Source organism: Phyllopteryx taeniolatus, chromosome 5, assembly GCF_024500385.1.
Source record: "Phyllopteryx taeniolatus isolate TA_2022b chromosome 5, UOR_Ptae_1.2, whole genome shotgun sequence".
NCBI lineage: Eukaryota > Metazoa > Chordata > Actinopteri > Syngnathiformes > Syngnathidae > Phyllopteryx > Phyllopteryx taeniolatus.
The window spans coordinates 15,099,448-15,123,830 of record NC_084506.1 but is presented as its reverse complement, the minus strand read 5'-3'; the positions used below and the strand labels follow the sequence as shown (position 1 = coordinate 15,123,830).

The 24,383-nt window shown below is 42.4% G+C and overlaps 1 protein-coding gene across 3 annotated transcripts in view; it reads right to left on the bottom strand.

The window, feature by feature from the left end:
• Positions 1 to 24,383, bottom strand: part of LOC133477792 (GTPase HRas) — a 49,219-nt gene that overhangs the window by 4,597 nt on the left and 20,239 nt on the right. For 2 of the 3 annotated variants that reach the window (XM_061772955.1, XM_061772953.1), the window contains exons 2-5: positions 9,781 to 9,935; positions 5,387 to 5,565; positions 3,443 to 3,602; positions 2,602 to 2,726 (exon numbers count right to left, since the gene is read on the bottom strand). In XM_061772955.1, the coding sequence (XP_061628939.1) occupies positions 2,607 to 2,726; positions 3,443 to 3,602; positions 5,387 to 5,565; positions 9,781 to 9,891 (570 nt within the window). In that variant the 5' untranslated portion in view covers positions 9,892 to 9,935 and the 3' untranslated portion in view covers positions 2,602 to 2,606. Of the gene's footprint in view, positions 1 to 2,601; positions 2,727 to 3,442; positions 3,603 to 5,386; positions 5,566 to 9,780; positions 9,936 to 20,522; positions 22,802 to 24,383 lie in introns of those variants that run through there. The other variant, XM_061772954.1, reaches the window with a different exon arrangement.

Genomic DNA, 24,383 nt, shown 5'->3' with positions numbered 1-24,383 from the left:
AAAATTTTTTACAGCTTGCTAACTTTGCTCGTTATCAGAGAAGTGCTGACCCCTAATGACTCCTTTTACAGGTCCAAAAAGGTGATAATCTGACGGTGCCAGATCAGGTGAGTATGGTGAATGGGTTGTCCAGCCAAAAGAACTGATGACTTCAGGAGCTCCTTTGACTTGTCACAGAGGTCACTCAAAGCAAGCTCTTGTTCTTCGCCTTTGATCCTGGTCACCCACTTTTAGATTGTGCTGTTGCCAACTGCAGCTTCCCCATACACATTTTGCAACCTTTTGAAAATGTTTAGTGGTGGTTCCCCTTCCAAGCAATAAATTCTATCATAGCTGTCTGTTTCTGACAGACATCCAACAATGGCATTATTGCCAATACGTCTGACAGGAAGAGGAGAGGCTTAAACTAAACTTTAAAAATTATTTTTTTTTTTTTAATAAACCATTAAACAAGTATTCGAGTGAAAAAAAATCTGAAAAGAAAATCAATTATTGGTAGATTAAATTGGGTTCATTAGTTTTGACTGACCCTTGTACATTTATCAAGCACAGCAACAAGGACCATGAAAGAATGAATTATTAAGTGTTGGTTTCACATAAATTTAATTGATATATTGAAGAAATAATGACACACTTAATAATTTATTTAATTTGGCCCCTTTTAGTCCTTCATATTGGAATGGGGGTGGTGTGACTAGCAAAAGAAAGACATACACTATATTGCCAAAAGTATTCGCTCACCTGCCTTGACTCACATATGAATTTAAGTGACATCCCATTCCTAATCCATAGGGTTCAATATGATGTCAGTCCACCCTTTGCAGCTACAACAGCTTAAACTTTTCTGAAAAAGGCTGTCCACAAGGTTTAGGAGTTGTCGGGCTGCGGACAACCCCCCGCCCCCCGCTCTCTCCTCTCTTGGCCCCCTTGGCTGTCCTTGCTCACGACAGACACTTAACATTGGCTCGCTTTTGGCAGGCTATGACCGTTTTTGGGTGGCAGTTGGCTCCTGCATTGGCCTTGTTGGTGGCTGGGGCCCCCCATGCTCTCCGGGGGTGGTAATGGTGGTGGCGGCGGTGGCGCGCTGGGTGGGGATTGGGCATGGGGGGGGGGGGGGTTGGCGGTGGTCCGGTGCCCGCGCCTCTTCGTCTGGGACTGGTCGGGGCGCTTTGGCATGGCTGGGGACCTCCCTGGGGAGGGGGTGTCCCTCTGGTTGGGTCCCCTGGTGGACGGGCTCGCTGGCTTGGCCCCCCAATGTGGGTGGAGGAGGCTGGGCCCACCCAGGCCCACCCTTCCTCAATGTGCTGGCTCAGCAACTCCGTACACCAGTTGACTAACATGCATGTGATATGGTGCTCATTCACTAATAAGTTCGATAGACGCGCTATAGGGTTTAAATGCTTGTGCTGGGACCACTAATAACAACACAGGTTATCCCAACATATCAACTCACAGGTTCTTACAGGTGTTTAGACACTAAAAAAGAATCCCAGCGCACCACTCGTCAGTAGCTCTGCCTTGCTCATTACCCACACCCTGTCCTGTCCTTTTCTGTCCTCCCTCATCTTGTTCTCTTGGGTAGTTATTGCATGTTCTCACCGGGTGTCCCCCCCATCCACAAATAGGAACACGATTTGACTGTTGTAATATTACTAGTGCTCAAATATCTAGATAGCCTCACTATTGTTCTGATGTGGTTCGCACCCCTATTCCCCTTGTTCACTCTGTCTGTCCCCTAAAATCCTTTTCTGTCAGCCTGCATTTTCAGTAAACAACAGAGTATTTAAAAAATTTAAAATAAGCAGAGAGAGTATTTCAAACAGCAATACTGTTCCAGCACAAAAGACATACAGCTCCACCATTCTGCAAGGCCATGCAGTTGAACAGGACAGGTTTTTTTAAAAAGGTCTGGAGGTCTGTCGCGACTGACTGCAGAAAGTTGCCGACTTCTTCACACTATGCGCCTCTAGCCGCTGACGCCGCTCTATCAGTTTATCTGGCCTACCGCTTCGTGGCTGAATTGCTGTTATTCCCAAACGCTTCCAAATTCTTATAATGCAGCTGACAGTCAATTGTGGAATATTTAGGAGTGAGGAAATTTCACAACTGGATTTAATGCACAGGTTCTATCAGAGTTCCACACTTGAATTCACTGAGCTTTTGAGATCGACCCATTCTATCATGTTTGTAAAACATGTTTGTTGTCTGCCTGCCTAGGTAATTGAATGTATACACCTGTGGCCATGGAAGTGATTGGAACACCTGATTCTGATTATTTGGATGGGTGAGCGAATACTTTTGGCAAGATAGAGTATCTACCAGCTGAGCGATACAGTTTGACAGCTCATTATGTAAAATTAATGAACATTTGAAATGTTAATTTAGAAAAGATTGTGTTTAAATACAGGACATGTTTTGACATAAGGAGAAGCAACAGTTTTATTCAATCATGTCATTTTCATTTGCTTTTTATATGAGCAAGGGGATATCGATTAAAATCTGAAAGTTTATCTTTGTGGGAAAAAACACACACACAAACAAACAAAACTGAGATTCTATTTTAAGGTGATATCGCCCAGCCCGTTGTCAATGTAGTCTCACCTTCATCACGATACCACACAGCGACAGCTCATACAGTCCTGACCACTCTCATCCGGTGGGTTCAGCTTCCTCAGCTTGTGTTGCCTAATTTCCCTGACCAGTGTGTAGAAGGCATCCTCTACTCCCTGTACTCACACAAATACATGCACAAAAATAATTCTACAGTTAGTTCCTCGTTGTATTTCTCCAACCTTTAACCAGTTTACATGATTGATCCATCAAAACTGCTGAGTTTGTATTAAAAAAACTGTTTGAAACTTACTGAACAGTTTTGACTATGATCAATCTTGCGTTGCACAACAAAGACCTCCCCTCAGGGAGAGCAAAGCCTTCAGAAGCTCACCATGGAGAAGTGTGTCAATGTTACCATGACAATAATTTCAAATACTACGTGAAAAAAGGTCCTCACTATATTCTTTGCACCTCCTTCTAGTAAACACTGCTCATTCAGAGATGAAAAGGTCAGTCTGTATGTAGACGTACATAATGTATTACAGTGAGTCAGATGAGCAGGCTATGCAGCTATCGCTACTATTGAATCCTTTCAAATGTGTTTCTGCTCTCCAGCCAAGGTAACCTGGATATGAGTCAAGACAATCATTCCTGCAAAACAATCTCAACATATTGAATGCATGACAATGTATGACGACACACACAAAATACAAATTGACAGATTCCATTTCTTTGCTGGCGTAACTGGATGAGAGGGCTTTAAAATTCACATCTACCAAAACTGTGGTATTGAGAATTAAACAGTTGTTGTATGGGCCAGGTGTCAAATCATAATAATGTGTTTTTTACTGCACGTGTGTTATTTAGGTTCAAGCTTCACATTATGTACCTGTCGTGTCTTTGCAGAGGTTTCAATGTAAGGGATGCCGTAGGAACGGGCGAGTTCCTGGGCTTGCCTTGTGTCCACCGTGCGTGCCGGGAGGTCACATTTGTTGCCCACAAGCACCATGGGAACATCATCTGAGTCCTTCACACGTTTAATCTGTTCTCTGTAGGTAGCACAAGAAAAAAAAACAAGACAATTATACATTGTCCTTCAAGGCCCTGTAAAGTGAAAATAAAAATGACACACCACAGAGAAGAGTGGTGTTAACAAGCCTGCCAAATTTGAATGAAAACAAAAAATCAAGTACAACATGAAATCAGGCTACAAAATAGTGAAAAATCTTGACCTCCTCCCAGCTGTTAGATGCTCTGGGCATGTCCGCTGAATGCTCTGAAAACACGCCCTGCTTGGCTTTCACCTGTAACTCAAATACTTCGTATAATATGTGCTCAAATGTCTGTTTCGTGAGCCCAGGCTGAATAACATGTTCCGCTGTGTTAAATAAACAGTTAACCTTTCCTGAAGTGTCTCTGTTTTGTGGACTCAAACATTGGACAAAACCGAGTAAGGCGGTGACTTCTTGGATGATGCCGGTCCGCGGACTAGCGAGGTACGACGCAAATACACGGGCTAGCAAGCCAACTGCAATTAATAGAATTACCAAGTAATTTGCAATTGCGATAGATAGCCACTTATGGAATTACAGCGCTCAGTACTTATACAGTGAGGGACGGCTGACACATACCAGAAAGCCCAAGTGCATAGTTGGCCACAAACAAAAAAATCAGGACAATTGAAATGGTGAAAAATAGCTTACCAGTATATCAACAGTTCAGTCCTAAATTATTCTGTCTTTGCACATGTTCAGCACAGCTTTCAGCACTTATCGTCAAGCATATTTAACATATTTAGAAACAAATCACTTAACACGGTCTTAAACTCACCCCAACAATGCAACATTTAATTGTAGTGCTCAGTCCTTTGTCAGAGAGTTCCTTGCCCTATAAACCGCAGCTGTTTCACCACTGGAAACCAAACACTAGGGAGCACTAGGACCCTGAGGAGGATCCAGTCCCTGGTGGTGCAGAGGCCTGCTGAACTGCTGAAGGAAGAAGCGTGCCAGGGATGAAGTGAAAGAGGGCTGGAGATGAACGACAGGCAGGCAGCAAAGAGCATTACCTCATTGCTACAGCAGCCAGCAGCTAAAGAAGCTGACAGAGGGGAGGGGGTCCGATCAATCTATTAGCTCCTTCCTCCTCGGTTCCGGTGCAGCAGGACACATCCACACTAGTTAAAGCTAGACCAATTGTCATCAACACCACTAATGATGTTTATCCGCCTCACCTTTTGGCCTTGTTATAAGTCAAATGAGGCAGGTGTTTCACACAAAAAATTCATACAGCAAGAGTTGCGATTCTGACCAGTGTTGTGGCGCAACAATCAAGGATTTACTTTTAAATGAATCAAATATAGTAGCCATTTACTTTTTAAAGTATTGTATTGTAATTTGACTCCTTGAATGAAGGGGGAGCTATCAAAGATATATTAAGTGGGCATGTTGCAGATCCAGAAAAGGAAAAGCGACTCCTCTCCTCCTTCCTATCTTTTTGTCCTTCCCTGTCCTTGGGAGTGCCATCTCCAGCTCCCCTAATTGAGTCAGGATCGATGTCAATGGCATGGCGCTGTAATCCTCCAGTTGGGAGCAAAGCTTTCTTTAGCTGTGTTAAATGCTACAACCTGACATCACCCAACCACTGCAAAGACACACGTAGACACACGTATTTCCACACACATAGTGGAAATACAGGCATCTCTCCCTTTATACTCTCTAGCACAGCGTATATAGAAATGTGCATGCACGCCTACACGAAAAACAAATAATAAAATAATAAAAAACAAATATAAAAAGAAAGTCAGAATTTGCTGACGCTTGTCATTTTGCCACACCTGTATTGATGAATGTCCTCAAACGACTTGGTGTTGTTGATAGCGAACACGCAGAGGAACCCCTCCCCTGTCCTCATGTACTGGTCCCTCATTGCACTGTATTCCTCCTGACCTGCAGTATCCAGGATGTCCAGCAGGCAGGTCTCTCCATCAATCACAACCTGTTTCCTGTACGAGTCCTGCAAAACAAACATATAAAATTCAATTTTTGAAAAAACAGCAATGCTTTTTCTGGCTCTTTTAAATCAACATACATGATCTCTGAAGTCCCACTAAAGATCAGAGACGCCAGCATCACACACAACACCTCAGATCAGTGCGCATCAAAGATGTCACTCTGTTTTCATTTTTCTTGCTTTTTTGCAACAGTTACTCCAAAATATAGGCCAGCCTCATATCATACGCATCATCACTTCTTGTCATACGCCTCCTCCATTTTGGCCATGTAAACTGACATTTTCCCAGATTATTCCCAACTGTATAAAGTACTGATGCAGGATTGGGCTTTTAGCCAACCCCGACATTTGCTGGCCTCCATATAAAATCAGAGCCATAACAGAGGCGGAATCCCACCAGCTGGGAGCAGAATATGAAGTTTAACACCCTAGATTCAATTCCTGTGGCCCTTTCTGTTGAAAGCAATTTCTCACTGTCTCGCTGACGGCGCCACATATCTAGTTATTTCTAAGGCCCACCGCACACTGAGCGATGTGGCCGAAAGCGACTGTCGCTTTATTACAAAAAAATAACGGTGAGCGACTCTCGCAACGACTGAGCACTGTACGTTGAACAACGGCCTGCAATGGAAAAATTGCGAGCCTGTATCGAGGTTTTGAAGCACAATATACTGTATTGTATTATTTTTTTATTGAACCACAAAAACATGGCACGATTGTCAATGATGAAGTGTATGGTTACAAAGACGACGAAACAGGCGAGAATAAGAAGTGAGTATGGATATTCTGAGAGGCTTTTGGCACTGATCAATTCAGTGACTACACCCATGCATTTCGGCGATAGAGGGTCTACATGTGTCTACACAGTAATAAAGTCCTGTCCTTTACAGAGACATGGCTTTGTGAACACATCCCCTATGGCGCCGTAATGCTTTCGGGCTTCCAACTTCACAGGGCAGACCTCGTCACGGAGTTATCGGGGGAAAAAAAGGGGGCAGGATATGCTTCTATATCAACGAAAAATGGTGTACCGACGTCACGGAGCTCAGCGCACACTGCAGCCCGGACTTGGAGTCGCTGTATTTTAACTGCAAGTCATTCTACTCGCTGCATGAGTTCGCAACTTTCATCCCGGCCGGTGTTTACATTCCTCCTCAAACTAACACGTACGGCGCACTGCAAAAGCTCGCTGAACACGTAAGCGAAATTGAAAAAAAGCACCCAGAGTCACCCCTCTTTATTCTTGGGGACTTTAACAAAGCTAAACTCAACCACAAACTCCCTAAATACAAACAGCACATCAACTGTCCTACCAGGAAAAATAACATTTTAAGGCTTCTTTATACTCACGCGGGCGGCGACCGCGCTGACATCACTGCGGCTATCCCGCACGCAGTTTGCCCCTATACTGGAGCGCAACCCACGCGCGCAGTTTTGAAAATGTACTGCAGTTTTCCTCAAAGTCCGGGGTGTCGCTACGGCTGGTATTGGCTAGGACCGCCACAGGGTGGAGTTTCCACTGCATTTTTATGGCCATTTCCTGTAGACGTTTTTACTTTCCTTTCCGGAACAGGGAAGAAAGCAACAACAATGGAGACCGTGGAACAGTGTGTAGGATTTATTGGAGGACATCAAATTTTAGCTTAATTTAGAAGAAAATGATGAGTTGGAAGTAGAGACTACGTCACTTCCGGGTTATCGTACTTTTAAATTACAGCGTTATAAATCAAGATCTTTGATAGATATGAGGGGCACCACGTCATATTTTTTACAAGTTTAACTTGAGGCGAACTGACGACAAACCTTTATAATCAGTCTCTTAACGGAAGGTGGCTACATTTTAGGAATTTTGAGTTCTAGACGTTCTAGAGGTTTCGTTCCAAACCCAATCACACATATAATCAATGCAAGTGGTGAATTTTATAGAAATTTTAATAATAAAAAGGGCTTTCTGCAGGATAAAACCCAGACAAACACAAAACATACAATATATCTACGAACATTGGCAAAGGAAGGGATTTGTGACGTGAGATGAGCAGAATGGGCGTGGAGTGAATGCGTATAGTTGCGCTTTCCCCTGCTGAACGACTGTGCAAGATCAAAGATGTGTCTAGAATCGTAGACATTTTTGTACCCGCGGAACTGAAGCAAACAATTGCCACACACTTAGATGAGCTTGCAAAGTCTCTCGATGGATACTTCCCTACAAGAGAGTCGTATCCAGCATGGGTGAGACAGCCATTCACGTTTGGTGTTGAGACAGCAGATGTCAATGATGAATACCTCGATGAAATCATTGAAATTCAGCAGAGCCAGGTTCAACAGCAACTCTTCAGAACAACAACGTTCTCAACGTTTTGGTGTCGGCAAATGGTAACGTATCCTAACATTGCTAAGAAAGCCCTGGACATTTTTATACCGTTTGTTACAACATGTCTTTGCAAGCAATCCGTTTTGAGGACGCTGGACATAAAAACGAAGAAAAGGAACAGACTTTGTTGCTAAAATCATCTGAGAGTGGCACTTGCCAGAGTGAACCCACGCATTTCTGAACTGGTCTCTCAAAGGCAACAGCAGAAGTCACACTGATTTGCAGTAAGTATTCATTATTATTTTTTTGTTTGAAAATCATGTTTTGCTGGTTTTGTTCTTTGAACACAGTGATGTTAATGCAGGGTTCATTTTGTGCACCAGTAAAACATATACATGTCTTGAATTTGGAAATAAATAAATAAATAAATAAATAAAATAATCATATTTTTAAATAAAGAAGGGTTCGGTGAATGTGCATATGAAACTGGTGGGGTTCAGTACCTCCAATAAGGTTAAGAACCACTGGTTTAGAATGTCAAAGGTGCCATATTTTACCAAACCAACTTTTTGCAGTATCTGGGATGTAATATTGTCTTTATAGTGCCTCAGTAACCATGTGAAATATGAATTAAAATCATCCATGCATTTCTGAGTTCCGAACGTTTTCTGCAGAGAGGCATGAAATCAGGTCATTTGAATTTCTCGAGCTTATCTACCTCACGAGCGAAGATCTCCGCCTACCTCTCCACTCCGAGCCCGCACTGTAAACATAAACGTGTCCTCGTACAAGTGGGTCTTTTACATGGAAGAAACCAATCAGAGTAAAGGGGGCGGCCTTAGCCAAATATGCACAAAGCGGATGCAAAACTGGGTCAGAAAGAAGTAGCTGTCAGAGGGGTCTTTTTTGGACACTCGTATGACAAAACCAAGGTGTGTTTTGAAATGAAATTGACACTTTTACAGTAATTCCATGGAAGAGAGTCACTCTGTGGAGGTCTAACTAGCCAAAATATGGAACTTTTAAAATGTTACCTTGAAATTGACTACTAAATACAGTTGTTATGATGGCTACAGTTTGAAAATTGCTTAGACTCTCCAACAAATTGTAAGTTGACATGCATTCTGAAACAGATTGTGATCAACCTTAGAGTTTGAGGTTCCTCTGTGTTTGAATAAGAACAATTTCAAATAGTGACTTGACAATAACTGGTTGGTGAAAGAAAACTTATTTTGACAAACTGATCTTGCGCTAAAAGTTGTTACACACAAAGAGCGTAACGCCCCAAAAAACTGTACAATATATTTAGGCTTTTTTTGTGTTCAGGACACAGTGTGTGGAACATTTATGCAGCAATGTAAACAGCTCTGTAGTTTCCCATTGGAGTGAACAACCACTGATTCATTCCCGTTTCACTTTCAGGTCATACTAACTTGACAATTGAGGAACCAATGTGTAGCCACAAAAACATGGGAGTGCCTTCCCTTTGTTTATTAGAGCATAGGAGCCAGGAATGCAAATACACAAAAAGGACATTGTCTGCCCAGAAACAGGCGTGGTGAGAAAAAGAATGAAAATGGGGAGGGGAAGATTCTTAAAAGCAAGGATAAGTATTACTTTTAAAACATTTCTGATAAATAATAAAATAAAAGAGAGTTGCACTCACTTAAAAATCGCCAGTCAATAATTCTAGGATTAATTTGCTTTACTTGATCAACTTTTTTTCGATGAATTCACAAGACAAATAAATGCTTGAAAACAGCAGGAACGTGCACCACTAGTATGACTGGCATAATAATTATATATTAAATAGTTTTGCTCTCTCACTAACATCTTATCCAAGATTCCAGTGGGATTTCAGTGGGAATATGTAATATGTGTAGTGACAAAAAGAAAGACAGTTGTACCTCTATGGTGGGGTCATATTCATCCACAAAGTGGTTCTGGATGAGTTGGATGGTGAGTGCACTCTTGCCCACGCCTCCAGCTCCCACCACCACCAGTTTATACTCAGTCATCTTTGTCGCTGTGGCTCACACACACACTTACGCTGCTGCTGCAGCTGTAGAGAAGAAAAGCAAGCAGAGAAAGGCTGCCATTTAGTAGTGACAAACTCAATGCACATTAGCAACAGGGGACATTTAAAATGTTTAAACACACTTTTATATAATGTCCTACGATTAGTGACACAGAGAAGGCAGATATTACCATTAGAAGTCGAAGATGAGATATGAGAGAGAATAAAGAGAGCCTGGGGTAGGATCCTCACAGAGAAATAAAATGCGCTGAAGGTACTCAATGTTCCATCCCGCTCAGTGTGAGAGGACAGAAAAAGGAACATGACAAAAGGAGATCTTTAGGAATTCACAATCCTGTGAGGCAGCTATTCCTAAACTTAGGATCATATCTGTACTGTCTTTGTCATTTATTTATACAGTATACACTGTAGATTTGTTGATGTTATGGCAATATATCACGCCTTAGTTTCTAATTTACGTATCAGGGAACTGAGGAATTGTATATGGTGACATTGAAGGGCTAGCTTATTTCTAAATCTATCAATCTATATTGAAAAAGAAAAATATATTTGTCTCTTGTTTCAAAGCAAAAATACACACCGGGAAGAGAGCATCAAAACAATACAGAGAGGTACAATAGTATCATGAGAAGAATCTTTTTCTCCTCTCCTTATTACACATTTAGATATCACGCACCTTATAATGTGCCAAATGCAATATACTGTACTTCAGGAAATATGTCAATATTTTTGTAGCTGATTTTATTCAAATGACAAAATGTACATGCCTGTTTAACGAGTAATGAAGATGGTGATAATGAAACAAATTACATATTTTGAGATATAATGTGTAACCTTCCACGAATGAAATTGGGGTGTGTGTTTAAAAACAACTAGGAAACACAAAGTACAGTGGTACCTCTAAACACAGTTAACTTTGTACAGACTTCATCCATCCATCCATTTTCTACAGCTTAGCCGAGGTCGGGTCACGGGGGCAGTAGCTTTAGCAGGGAAGCCCCAGACTTCCCTCTCCCCAGCCACTTCATCCAGCTCTTCCGGGGGATCCCGAGGCGTTCCCAGGCCAGCCGAAGGATGTAGTCTCTCCAGCATGTCCTGGGTCGTCCCCGGGGTCTCCACCCGGTGGGACGTGCCCAGAACACCTCACTAGGGAGGCGTCTGGGAGGCATCTGAATCAGATGCCCCAGCCACCTCATCTGGCTCCTCTCGATGTGGAGGAGCAGCGGCTCTACTTTGAGATTCTCCCAGATGACCGAGCTTCTCACCCTCTCTCTAAGGGAGAGCCCGGACACCCTGCGGAGGAAACTCATTTCGGCCGCTTGTTTCCGGGATCTTGTTCTTTCGGTCACAACCCACAGCTCGTGACCATAGGTGAGGGTAGGAACGGAGATTGAGCAGTAAATCGAGAGCTTCGCCTTTCGGCATCAAAGCAGACGCTGCACCAATCCGCCTGTCGATCTCCCGTTCCATTCTTCCCTCACTTGTGAACAAGACCCTAAGATACTTGAGCTCCTCCACTTGGGGCTGGATCTCATCCCTGACCTGGAGAGGGCACGCCACCCTTTTCCGACTGAGGACTATGGTTTCAGATTTGGAGGTGGTGATTCTCATCCCAGCCGCTTCACACTCGGCTGCGAACTGCTCCAGTGAGAGTGAGAGATCACGGCTTGATGACGCCAACAGAACCACATCATCTGCAAAAAGCAGAGATGCAATACTGAGTCCACCAAACCGGACCCCTTGTACGCCTCGGCTGCGCCTTGAAATTCTGTCCATAAAAGTTATGAACAGAATCGGTGACAAAGGGCAGCCTTGTGTGAGTCCAACCCTCACCGGAAAGGAGTCCGACTTAGTGCCGGATATGCGGACCAAACTCTGACTGCGGTCATACAGGGACCGAACAGCCCGTATCAGGGGGTTCGGTACCCCATACTCCCGAAGCACCCCCCACAGGACCCCTCCGAGGGACACGGTCGAACGCCTTCTCCAAGTCCACAAAACACATGTAGACTGGTTGGGCGAACTCCCATGCACCCTCGAGGACCCTGCCGAGGGTGTAGAGCTGGTCCACTGTTCCACGGCCAGGAAGAAAAACCACACTGCTCCTCCTGAATCTGAGAATCGACTTCCCGACGGACCCTCCTCTCCAGTACCCCTGAAAAGACCTTACCAAGGAGGCTGAGGAATGTTATCCCCCTGTAGTTGGAACACACCCTGCGGTCCCCTTTCTTAAAAAGGGGGCCAACCACCCCAGTCTGCCAATCCAGAGGCACTGTCCCCGATGTCCACGCAATGTTGTGTCAACCAGGACAGCCCCACAACATCCAGAGTACAAACTTGTACAAATGTATTAAGAATGTCAAAATGTTACTTAAAACATTGTCTGTACAATTCATTAATGTTTTAGGATCTCAGGAACAAATTATTTTAATTTGTTTAATGTTTTGTTTTGGGTTTTTTTTGGGGGGGGGGGGATCCAAAATTGGAGGCTGACCAGTGTCAGTGAATGAATTGTGTGATTATGACTTTGGAGGTTCCACTGTATTTCTATTGTGGAGACCAATAATTTGATGACAACAAAAGTGTGACTTACACAAAATATGTTCTGCCATTTGGCTGGCATTTCCTAACTAACCAATCCTGGACAAACAAGTCCTTTCTAAATATTGCTTGATGTAGTGATGAAATGAGAGGATAGACAAAGCAATCATGGGTGTATAGGTGTTACATACAGTGACAACAAGTGACTCAGTCTATTGAAAATTTGAAAAAAATAAAAACGGACTAAGTCAATAACCTGAAAATGACCTGAAAATAGACGAGTGGCAGGCATGATGGTACATGATGAGTCAGCGCTATGAAGAGGAGAAGCTTCCATGGAGGTTGAGCAAGATTACATCAGATACAAGTTAGGGCCAGTAAGCAATGGCCAACTGCATGCTCAATCTGCCGGAGGCCCCTAGCAACCCTGTGGTTACACTCACAGTTTTACATACTGTACATAAGGATCATAATGATTGACAAGGCACTATCGTCATGGGAATGTCTCACTAGAATTTACGAGAGGAAAATCACTGAATCCTTGCAACTTTTGAGGGTGCATCATCCTTTTATTTAACCACATTACAGATCCCTTTTTGATAAAATAATTTTGACAATGTACTCTGACGATAACATTGTGTCTGAAGAATCACAAGAATACTTGTTGTGTGTGCGGCATGAGGAAGCAGAGTCTGGGTTCTCTGAGGCGGGCTCTCCTATCTCTGGGGCTGAGGTCACCGAGGTGGTTAAAAAGCTCCTCGGTGAAAAGGTCCCAGATTCGCCCGGAATTCCTAAAGGCTCTGGCTGTTGTGGGGCTGTCCTGGTTGACATGCCTTTCCAACATCGCGTGGACATCGGGGACAGCGCCTCTGGATTGGCAGACCGGGGTGGTAAAGGGGGACCGAAAGGTGTGTTCCAACTACAGGGGGATCACAGTCCTCAGCCTCCCTGGTAAGGTCTATTCAGGGGTGCTGGAGAGGAGGGTCGGGAAGTCGAATCTCAGTTCAGTGTAGTTTTCGTCCTGGCCGTGGAACAGTGGACCACCTCTACACCCTCAGAAGGGTCCTCGAGGGTGTAAGGGAGTTCGCCCAATCAGTCTACATGTGTTTTATGGACTTGGAGAAGGTGTTCGACAGTGTCCCTCGGGGTGTCCTGTGGAGGGGTGCTTTGGGAGTATGGGGTGCCGAACCCCCTGATACGGGCTGTTCGGTCTCCGTACGACCAGTGTCAGAGTTTGGTCCGCATTGCTGGTCACAAGCTGTGGGTCGTGACTGAAAAAACAAGATCCCGGATACAAGCGGCCGAAATGAGTTTCCCCCGCAGGGTGTCCGGGCTCTCCCTTAGCGATAGGGTGAGAAGCTCGGTCATCCGGGAGGGGTGCAGAGTAGAGCCGCTGCTCCTCTGCATTGAGAGGAGCCAGATGAGTTGGTTCGGGCAAAATACATCAAAATCAATACTCTTTCCCAAAGCCAGCTGAAATTGGCTACAACTCACTCAAAACCCTAATGAGGATAAACGGCAAAGAAAATGGATGGATGGTGATAGAAAATGGAGGGATAGTACAATAACAACTGAAAATTGTCCAGTAAAGTTAAGCACGGCACAGTACATGACTCAATGAATCATTGCCTATCAACTGAGCGGTTACCTCCTCAGCAACACACAAACATTGCAAGTTCTGCAGAAACACACTTATGCAAAAAATGAAAGAAAATGACATATGTTTCCAGAAACCCCTCCTTCAAATATGTCAGTTTTTTACTACCTGTAATTTCTCTCTTCCAGGGTGACAATAGCTGAGAGAAAGCCTCTGAGGTTTTAGCAGGACACGGAAATACACCGAGGATGGGGAAGACACTTATTTAACTTTGTTAAACCTAATCTCTCAAAACTTGGAGGTATCAACCACATAGTTTGGAGTCATGCAAAGTCAAAGATTAAAGAAAAGTCCCATCAACAATTGAGTCTGAAAGTTCTTTAGGTGTTTTGAAATGAAAAACACACCCCAGCATAACTTGGATGAGGGTGTAATCACTGGCAGAATGAGTGCCATAGTTAATTACACATGCACTTTTAGTACCATCCACAGAGCACCAACTTTCATCCATTACATGAGAATTACTACATCAACTACATGGAGGCAGCTGTTGTTATGAGGTTAAGATTGTGGCCAGTGGCCGAAAGGGCTAATGTTGGACTACTTGTTGACTTCACTACTGATAAATGATTTAATGATCTTATGTATGCATGTACCTGTGCATGTAAATACATAAAATCTTAATGCTGCTATGTTACACATCTGGAGTGAACATCACCTTGAATTGCAAAAATATAGGAGGGCACGTGGATTAAGACACATATGGAGTCTTCAGTATAGCTGCCTTTAAGTGGTTTGTCTTTAATAACCCCCATGTCAAGCAGGTTAAGATTAGCCATGCCTTGCTCACTGATGTTAATGATTGACTGAAAGTCAGAACTAAGCACATTAAGCTGCAGCGATAGAGCCTCACATCATTAAATTGTTGCTGGAGGAACAGGTGGCTCTGAGCACCATAACCAATGTCAGCGGAGGCCTCCTCCTATCTAACGGGGATAACAGGAATCTGTCAGTTTCGGAGCCTCAAGCTTTTGGCAAAACATTTATATACAGGTATAAACAAGTATTTGGACATGTGTACTTAAGTAATTGTTAATGTACTTCTATTTTCATGACAAAATCATTAGTGTACATAGGCAATTCTATTGTTTGGTGACTACTAATGGAAAGACCACAAAGACAAGTAAAATATTTTTTTTGATGGATAACACTATATAATGTAGTATTGTCAAAGGAAGATGCCATTTTGAAAGTCTACAGTTTTGTGCAAATGTGATGAGAGCAAACATGCACCAGAAGGGTAGGAAAGGAACATAACATGTCAGGAACCAAGGCATTATACAACCCCAATTCCAATTAAGTTGGGACATTGTGTTAAACATAAATAAAAACAGAATACAATGATTTGCAAATCATGTTCAACCTATATTTAATTGAATACACTACAAAGACAAGATATTTAATGTTCAAACTGAATAAACTTGATAAGGACAATGTTCCTCAACGTACAATTGGAAGGAATGTAGGGATTTCTTCATCAACGGTCCATATCATCATCAAAAGGTTCAGAGAATCTGGAGAAATCACTGCATGTAAGCGGCAAGGCCGAAAACCAACATTAAATGCCCGTGACCTTTGATCCCTCTAGCGGCACTGCATCAAAAACCGACATCAATGTGCAAAGGATATCACCACATGGGCTCAGGAACACTTCAGAAAACCAATGTCAGTAAATACAGTTCGGCGCTACATCGGTAAGTGCAACTTGAAACTCTACTATGCAAAGCAAAAGCCATTTATCAACAACACCCAGAAACTCCGCCGGCTTCTCTGTGTTCTGTGGTCCAACGAGTACACATTTCAAATTGTTTTTGGAAATTGTGGACGTCGTGTCCTCCGGGCCAAAGAGGAAAAGAACCATCCGGACTGTTATGGACGCAAAGTTCAAAAGCCAGCATCTGTGACGGTATGGGGCTGTGTTAGTGCCAATGGCATGAGTAACGTACACATCTGTGAAGGCACCATTAATGCTGAAAGGTACATACAGGTTTTGGAGAAACATCCAAAGCAACGTCTTTTTCATGAACGCCCCTGCTTATTTCAGCAAGACCATGCCAAACCCCATTCTGCACGTGTTACAACAGCGTGGCTTCGTAGTAAAAGAGTGAAGGTACTAGACTGGCCTGCCTGTAGTCCAGACCGGTCTCCCACTGAAAATGTGTGGCGCATTATGAAGCATAAAATACGACAACAGAGACCCCGGACTGTTGAACAGCTGAAGCTGTACATCAAGCAAGAATGTGAAAGAATTCCACCTACAAAGCTTTAACAATTAGTGTCCTCAGTTCCCAAACGTTTATTGAATGTTGTTAAAAGAAAAGGTGATGTAACACAGTGGTAAACATGACCTTGTCCCATCTTTTTTGGAACGTGTTGCAGCCATAAGTTAATGATTATTTGCTAAAAACAATAAAGTTTATCAGTTTGAACATTAAATATATTGTCTTTGTATTGTATTTAATTAAATATAGGTCGAACATGATTTTCAAATCATTGTATTCTGTTTTTATTTATGTTTAACACAACTACCCAACTTCATTGGAATTGGGGTTGTATAATGCCTTGGTTCCTGACATGTTATGGCATGACAGAAACGCATCGAAATGTCTGGCTCCCAATGGAACTGGGTCATCAATGTTTATTCATGAGGTGTCTGCTGATAGATTAAGGAGTTGTGTCAAGGTGATATAGTGTACAGGAACTATAGATGCTGGAACAACTTTGGGTTCAGGTGAACATACTGTACATTAAGATACATTAAAATGCATACAGACCAGACAGGGATTAGATTAAGTGGACATTCGGTACAGTTTATTTTAACAATCAAAAGACTACTCCATAACATATGTCCCAATAAAGGCTAAACATGCTTAATTTGTAATGACTAAAAATACTACTTTAACTATTTACAATAACAAGCAGCTACAAAGCTAGCAAACAAGATTGTAGAATAAAAATATTGTTGGAGTTCACTGGATTAGGTAGAAACTACCTAACTGTAGAAGGGTTGCACATGAACAGTGATACCACCATCAATTGACACAAATGGTTTTGCATACCCGCCACACTGGATCGAAAGTGCACAAATGGATGTAACTGACAGTTGAAATTGCAAATTCAACAGAGCCATGCCTGATGGAGGATTGGAGGCAGGAAACCAGACAGCCTTGCTATCTCCTCTCAAACTAGGCCATGTCAGCGGCTGATAAATAATCCACACATGAAGATGAATAGAACTTCATAATGTTGAGAGATGCTGTTGCTCTCTTCAAGACACTTGTCAGTATGGGTTTACATTGACCTGCTTCTTGGGCTGGTGTATCAATGGGTGACACCTCTACATGAGATGATAATCAGCACATCATTGATGTAACATATTTCATCACACTGGTATAAAATGCATTGAGAGTTTTTCCTTAACATAATCCTTCTGTCAAAACCATGGTTATGCTCTGGTTGCTCCAGGTCCCAATATTCTCCTCTTGTGTCTTAAAAATTGAGAGTAACATAATAACGGGCTAAGGAATTTTTAATTAAAATAAATATGTAAATATCACATGATCAGTGAAGAATTTTGACTCAAAAGTTGCAACAGAACAGAGCTGTCTGAGTCTAAAAACTTGCAACATCTTTGCTTTAACAGTAGTTTACTACCTGAAAGTTTTAGGGCAGATCATGAAGATGGTCCTGTCTGCCTATTAATCAATACAGTGATTATAAGAAGTCAGTTATTGTACAAAATGAATTGCTGAATAAAAAATGACATACAGAAGTGCTTGGGTGCAAACTGAAGAGGCATTATTGATTCAGTCTCAACTTGTCTCCTGTCTAAAGTAGTGCAACATGACATCAGCGATGGGACGATGAACTACATCCACAAAGACCTCTGCCATTATTCTGCTTAATATAAGATTTGCATGGACCTCCGGTGATGACATCGTAGTGGAAAGCTGTGTGAAGAGAGGTCTCCCGGTTTAACTTTATAAATCTCCTTCTGAACACCACATTTGTTATTAAAAAGTGCGTCACAGAGGGTATATGGGCAAAATCACTTTCTGGCGGCGCAATGAGTGGTTCAAAGCCCAAGGTGAGTGCTACACCTGGCTGTCCGGTCACTCGGGCAAGCACGGCAACCAGAGTTAGCAAACAAGCTAAAATGGCCTCCAGTAGCTTCGATGCTAGTGACTTACCAGTCTCCCCGGATGCGCTATCCATGAGCCAACTTGTCTCCAAATTGGCTAAACAATGACTTTCGCTCAGCGAAGACATCCATCCATCCATTTTCTGAGCCGCTTCTCCTCAGTAGGGTCGCGGGCATGCTGGAGCCTATCCCAGCCATCATCGGGCAGGAGGCGGGGTACACCATGAACTGGTTGCCAGTCAATCGCAGGGCATATACAAACAAACAACCATTCGCACTCACATTCACACCTACGGGCAATTTAGAGTTGTCAATTAACCTACCATGCATGTTTTTGGGATGTGGGAGGAAACCGGAGTGCCCGGAGAAAACCCACCCAGGCACGGGGAGAACATGCAAACTCCACACAGGCGGGGCCGGGGATTGAACCCCGGTCCTCAGAACTGTGAGGCAGACGCTCTAACCAGTCGTCCACCGTGCCGCCTCAGTGAAGACATGTCAGTGCTAATTCAAGATTTGGTTAAACCTCTAGAAGTATCGTTGGATGCAATCCGGGAGACTGTGAATAGCTTTAATGGCTGCCTCATGGCGACGGAAAGTTTGGCAGGGGAGAACTTTGAGCGCATCTCTCGAGAATGGAGACAAAAGTGGAGCGATGAGTGGCCCTCAATAAATTGTTAAAAGACCGTCTTGAAGATTTTGGGAATAGGTCCCGAAGGGTCAAACTTCAGATAATTCATGTTCCTGAGGGGAGTGAAAGGGGCCGATCGAGTTTATATCCGAGCTGCTTGTGAAAAACCTCGACACCGAAGTACTCCCCAATCCCCCGGAGCTTGAGAGAGCACACCGTTCTCTGGCCCTGAAACCTGGACCGGGAGGGAGACCCAGGCCCTTTGTGGTCTGTTTTCATCATTTCCAAGGGAGGGAAACTGCTGCGCTGGAGCAGTCAAATACTGGTCCAGCGCAGCACTGTAAAATGGTGACGCTGTGCTTCGTGTAAACCCGGACGTGAGCTTCTTTTAACAAGGTCAAAGAAGCTCTTTATCACAAGGGAGTTAAGTTCAGGTTTCTTTTCCCTGCTCGGTTGCAAGTTTTGCAAGGGAATGGCACCTTCACCTTTGAAACTCCTGAGGATGCTCAGGCGTTCTACGAGGAGCAAGTAATGGACGTGAATTAAGTTACAGTTTAACGCTCATGGCTTTCCTAACCCCTTCCTCCGCTACAGGCAATGGAAACTTAGCTCCTATTTGCTAGCCCCAAGCTTCCTTTAAAGAATTCCTCAGTATGCAGATTGTCTTGTTTTTTTAACTGAATGACTCGCCGGAGATTTCTCGGCGCACTCTAAAGGCGTTTTTGCGGGGGCATCTTTCAGGAAGGCAGAAAAGGCGGAAACAGAAGAGTTATCCAGACAAATAGTGAGGATCGATACACTATATTCTTCAGCTCCTATTTCTGCCCTTTACAAAGAACGCCTCCAGGTTCAGTTTAAATTCGAGTTATTATCAACAAGTAAAATACAGAAACAGTTATTCCTGACAAAATTGTATTTTTGAGATGGGGGGGGAAAGCCGGGTGTCTACTTTATCCAGGTCTTCTTCAACTTGAGTACAACGCACCAAGAATTTTGCGAATGCTGAAACGCAAATATGTGTTATTATATCACTAGCCGATAGGGTTGGGTATCGTTTGAATTTGAGCGATTCCGGTCCCGATTCCTCATTTTGATTCCGGTTCCAAACGATTCTCGATTCCGATTCTTTTAGGGGGCTGGGTCAAAAATGTTTGCATGGTTTAAATAAAGCGTGTCCAAATTGTGAACATCCATTTTCTTAACAGCCCGCAGCATAAACTAAAATGAACATTTTTCTCTGAGTTCTTTATAACCAGTATCAATATCAAACCTATGAACGAAAAGGAAATGGGTCTGGATGACTTAATATTCATTAATTAATGTTAATGTTAAATATAGCAGTTAATGCTAGAAAACATTGATTCCTTTACCTACCCACCGATGAGGCACAAGGTTAGTGTTCGTGATACTGTGAGACAACGTTTATGTGAATTTCGTCCCAATTCATTGTGATGTAAAGTTGCTAGTTTGACCTTTGGTGAAGTTTTAGCTCAGTGTTAAGCTTTTTTTCTATCATTGGCTCTTACATTGGTTTGAAGACTAAAATAAATGCTGAAAAACATCAGTGGAAAAGTGCAACTACCCGTTTACCGTGTTAGCTGCCACAATGTTGGCATAGATGTATTCTATTGTTTCACTCACCGAATTTGACTTCACTGAAGCTCCGCGAGGTGTAGGCTGAGGCTCGGAGCGGGAGGGAGCACGTCAAACTTCTTACACATCATGAGAGCCTACTTTGCACAATATAATCTTATTCCAAGTGTTGCACTGAGGTGACTGGTCATTAATTTTAACAAAGACACACTTCTGTTCGCCGCCGCCGTTGGGCACAAGCACATCTTCGTGCACGTTTTTTTTAGTTGGTTTTCGCCACGCTCTTCTTCGGGGTTGACAGATTGTAAGGCATTGAAGCTGGCAACATAATTTTTTTTTATTTGAACAATTCCGGGAGAACCGGAACATTAGTCCCGGTTCCAATCGGTTCTTGGTTCTCGATGCCTAACCCTACTACCCGAGTTTACATGCCGACATTTATGTAATTCCAATTGAATTCATTCTGAGTAAAAATCTCTGATTCACTGTTTACATGTGGCGTGATGTATTCCGATCAGGTTTATACACATGCACTACATTTAATCGGAACAGCCTTGTGACATGCGCACATCGACGTAAACGTCACATTTATCAAGATCGAGGTCAGTCGTCTACTTGGCACAGTAGTTGGGTTTATTATGTTTTTCCACTTTTATTAAAACAAGAGCTCGATAAAAACAATTTACAAGTTGGTAGTTAATAAGATCTCCGGTTACGAGCTCTGGTTGGAAGCCGCCATATTTACATGTGTAAACAATGACGTCACCAAGCATTTAAGACAAGACAGGGCATGCGCAAAGAGAGCGCAGCCAAACACTATTCTGATTCACGGTTTACATGACATAAATTGACTTCTGATCCGTTTAGCAAAATTAATATCCCACCCCTGTGAAATCTATGCATGGCTCTGCCATGAGTAAGGATCACTAACGGTACGTCTGTGTTTGGAGTTATTTATAACTTGCCACCTCCAGCCTGGGAAATAAACAGTTGGTTTTGAAACCCTAGACCCCCTGCCTGATCCAAGAGGATAATCTTACAATGACAGTTTAAGGAGGGTACTCGTGAAGGGAACTGATGAGTAGTTTCTGAATTTGAGGGAAGCGGGCTACTCTACACAAAGTCAGGCATATTTCAAAACAGAAGAGACAGGACATGAGATAAAAAAATAATCCAACTTTTAAACAAACTTTCTGCTTAGATTTTTCTAAGATCTTCACAAACATAGAGAGTATTCCAGTAGTAGTAAAGACATAACCTGCGTAAAAAGGATCGTGCAAGAATGGTCATCTTTCTCAGTATGCATTCTGCTCTCCATTTAAGTGCTTAATTGGTTAAAGAATCCATACTGGCAGAGCCACAAGCCTACTGCAGAGATAATAGATATTTAATGGAGCTTTGATGGTGAGGAGACCCTCTTGGGGAGGTATCACAGTCCAATAAAACACGCCATGGCATCTCACTGCACACTCCTCCTGCGCTCCTATGACATCATCCCCCTAAACGGCACCCAAACAAGTGCTGACTGGCAGATGAGCCAGTCAACAATAACTATTCTGCTTTCTGAGGCCACAAAACAAGCATGAATATTACATTAAGACTATCCATTTCAAGGTAGTGTACATTTTTAGAAATTGCACATAAAGGATATAAAGGACATATAACAAGGCTTAATTATCCTTTCTTCAGCAAAGTGAAAGCCTGAGAAAAATTACAAAGCACGAAAGAAACCCTCCATTTTCCACTTCCATTTTGAAAGCAGTATCATCTCAACAATTTGTCCCCTGCAGATTTTGTGTGCAGGAGACCTTTTCCCTACGGGGTCATCCTTTGGGCAGCTGGAGCAGAGTGAGACCACAGAGGCAGCAGCAGAGATGAAAAGGCCAGCTGACCTCCAGAAAGGACGATTGGTTATCGGAGCCAAATGGCTTATCATCAGACACAGAATATGTTGCCAAACTCACTGGTTGGTCTTTCTTGGAGTGATCCCCTGTTGTTAGAGAAACATATAAGATACCTCCTGTTCTACAGATAAAATAATTAAAATCTAAGCTCATTTAAAATGATTGCGTGCACGAAGAAATAGAAAAAAACTAAGCAGAAATGTCTCCCTGAAATGTATTTATCAGTAAACAAAAGAGCCTTGCCCAATTCACAGCTACAGATTTAACAAATTACTTCTAGGGAGTTAGGAAGGACATCTTAAAAATCCTTATGTGTGAATAGTCACTCTCATACTAATATGACCCAGTTGTTCACAGAAAAGGATGACAGATACACATCACTTCTACAGAGCTGCCAACCTATAAAAATTCACTTCCACAATTTTGTCTGAATTTCCATATTTTCAAAATTTTGTCAAGAACATTATTGTGGGATAGTCAATCGTTAATAAATTACTGCTTCAATATTTGCAGCCTGAATCAAAGTATCACTATATGAGACTTCAACGTGCCATCATCAAAAATATCTTATGTATGGATAAATTCACCTTTGCCAATTCTGTTTTCTATTAAATTAGATTAATCAGATTTCAAACTAAATTCAAACTCAGCACTCTATTTTGCAAACAAAAAAATAACATTGCTGATAGATTGAATTGGAGAGTTTATGTATGGACAATAGTTTTGGTTTCTTGCATGCTATTTATATTACATATTTGTATTTCCTTTATCCAGAATTGCTGCTAAAATGATGCACAAGCTAGCACTAGCTGGACTTGATGCAGCTGATTCACTGCAAACTCAATTCATGCATGACTCAACAAAGACCTTGTCAATGGAATTTGATGCTGGCTCCATATACAGCCTTCATATACAACCTGGACATAACTTGAAGTTAATAATTGTTAAATATTTCCATACAACATTCTTGTGCAATGTTATGAAGTAAATGTATGAGGCACTTTACAAAATAAACAAGGTGTTGTTCTGAAATGCTGTATCTATCAAATGTCCTGAGAAGTAAGTAGAGATTTACACCGTTTTTTTAAGGATATCACCAAATTATCATCGTAAAATGAAAAAATTTAGATTTAGTTTTTTTGCCCGTATCGCCCACCCCTACGTGGGGCATTTGACTAAATCACACCGATTGATTATTGGGAAAATTAATCAATTTGTTGTTATTTATTACAACATTTTGAATGGGATGGGAGACGTTCTCTGAATCTTCTTAACACCGGTTTCAATGCCTGTGTTGTACTGACGAGTATAATGCCGCCTGTAGGAGTTGTACTCCAACTTCACATATTTTACAATAAAAAAAATCTTATTGTGTAGGACCAGGGGGCCAACGTCCAAGCCATAGAATTCAATCAGGAAAGATAGAAGAAGATGGAACCTTACAGTAACAATCAACGACTGGTACTTTGAGGAAAAAAAAAAAAAAAAAAAAATGTGAAGCTCAAAATGAGCTGGGTTTCAATGCGAGCGACCCCACACATGACAAGGAAAAATCGTTTGCTTACTGCTCTTGTAGCCTGCAGTGTACTCGAGATGATCAACACAGTACACTATACACATAATATTTCCACCAACAATCACAAGTCCCCCAAACCAGATGTCAAGACTGAATTTTGAGAGGCACTACCTGTATTGTGCCACAGGACATCCAGAGTGTTAGAAAACACAAAGAATGTGAAAATGTTGTAGTAGTAATAGTAGTAACAGCAGTAGTAATAGAAGAAGCTAGGTTAACTGTTAGCTTATCTGGTAATGGTTATACAAACACTCAACACAACCATTTGCTCTATTTAATCTGGCACAGCTTCTCAGACATGAAGATTTACGAGTGGGAATATTGAACAGGTTAAACATTTACAACTGTCAGCCCCGACCCCGAACAGATCTGGGAGGAAAAATTACTCTAAACACACCCAGAGGATAATGACCCATGAGGTGGAAAATG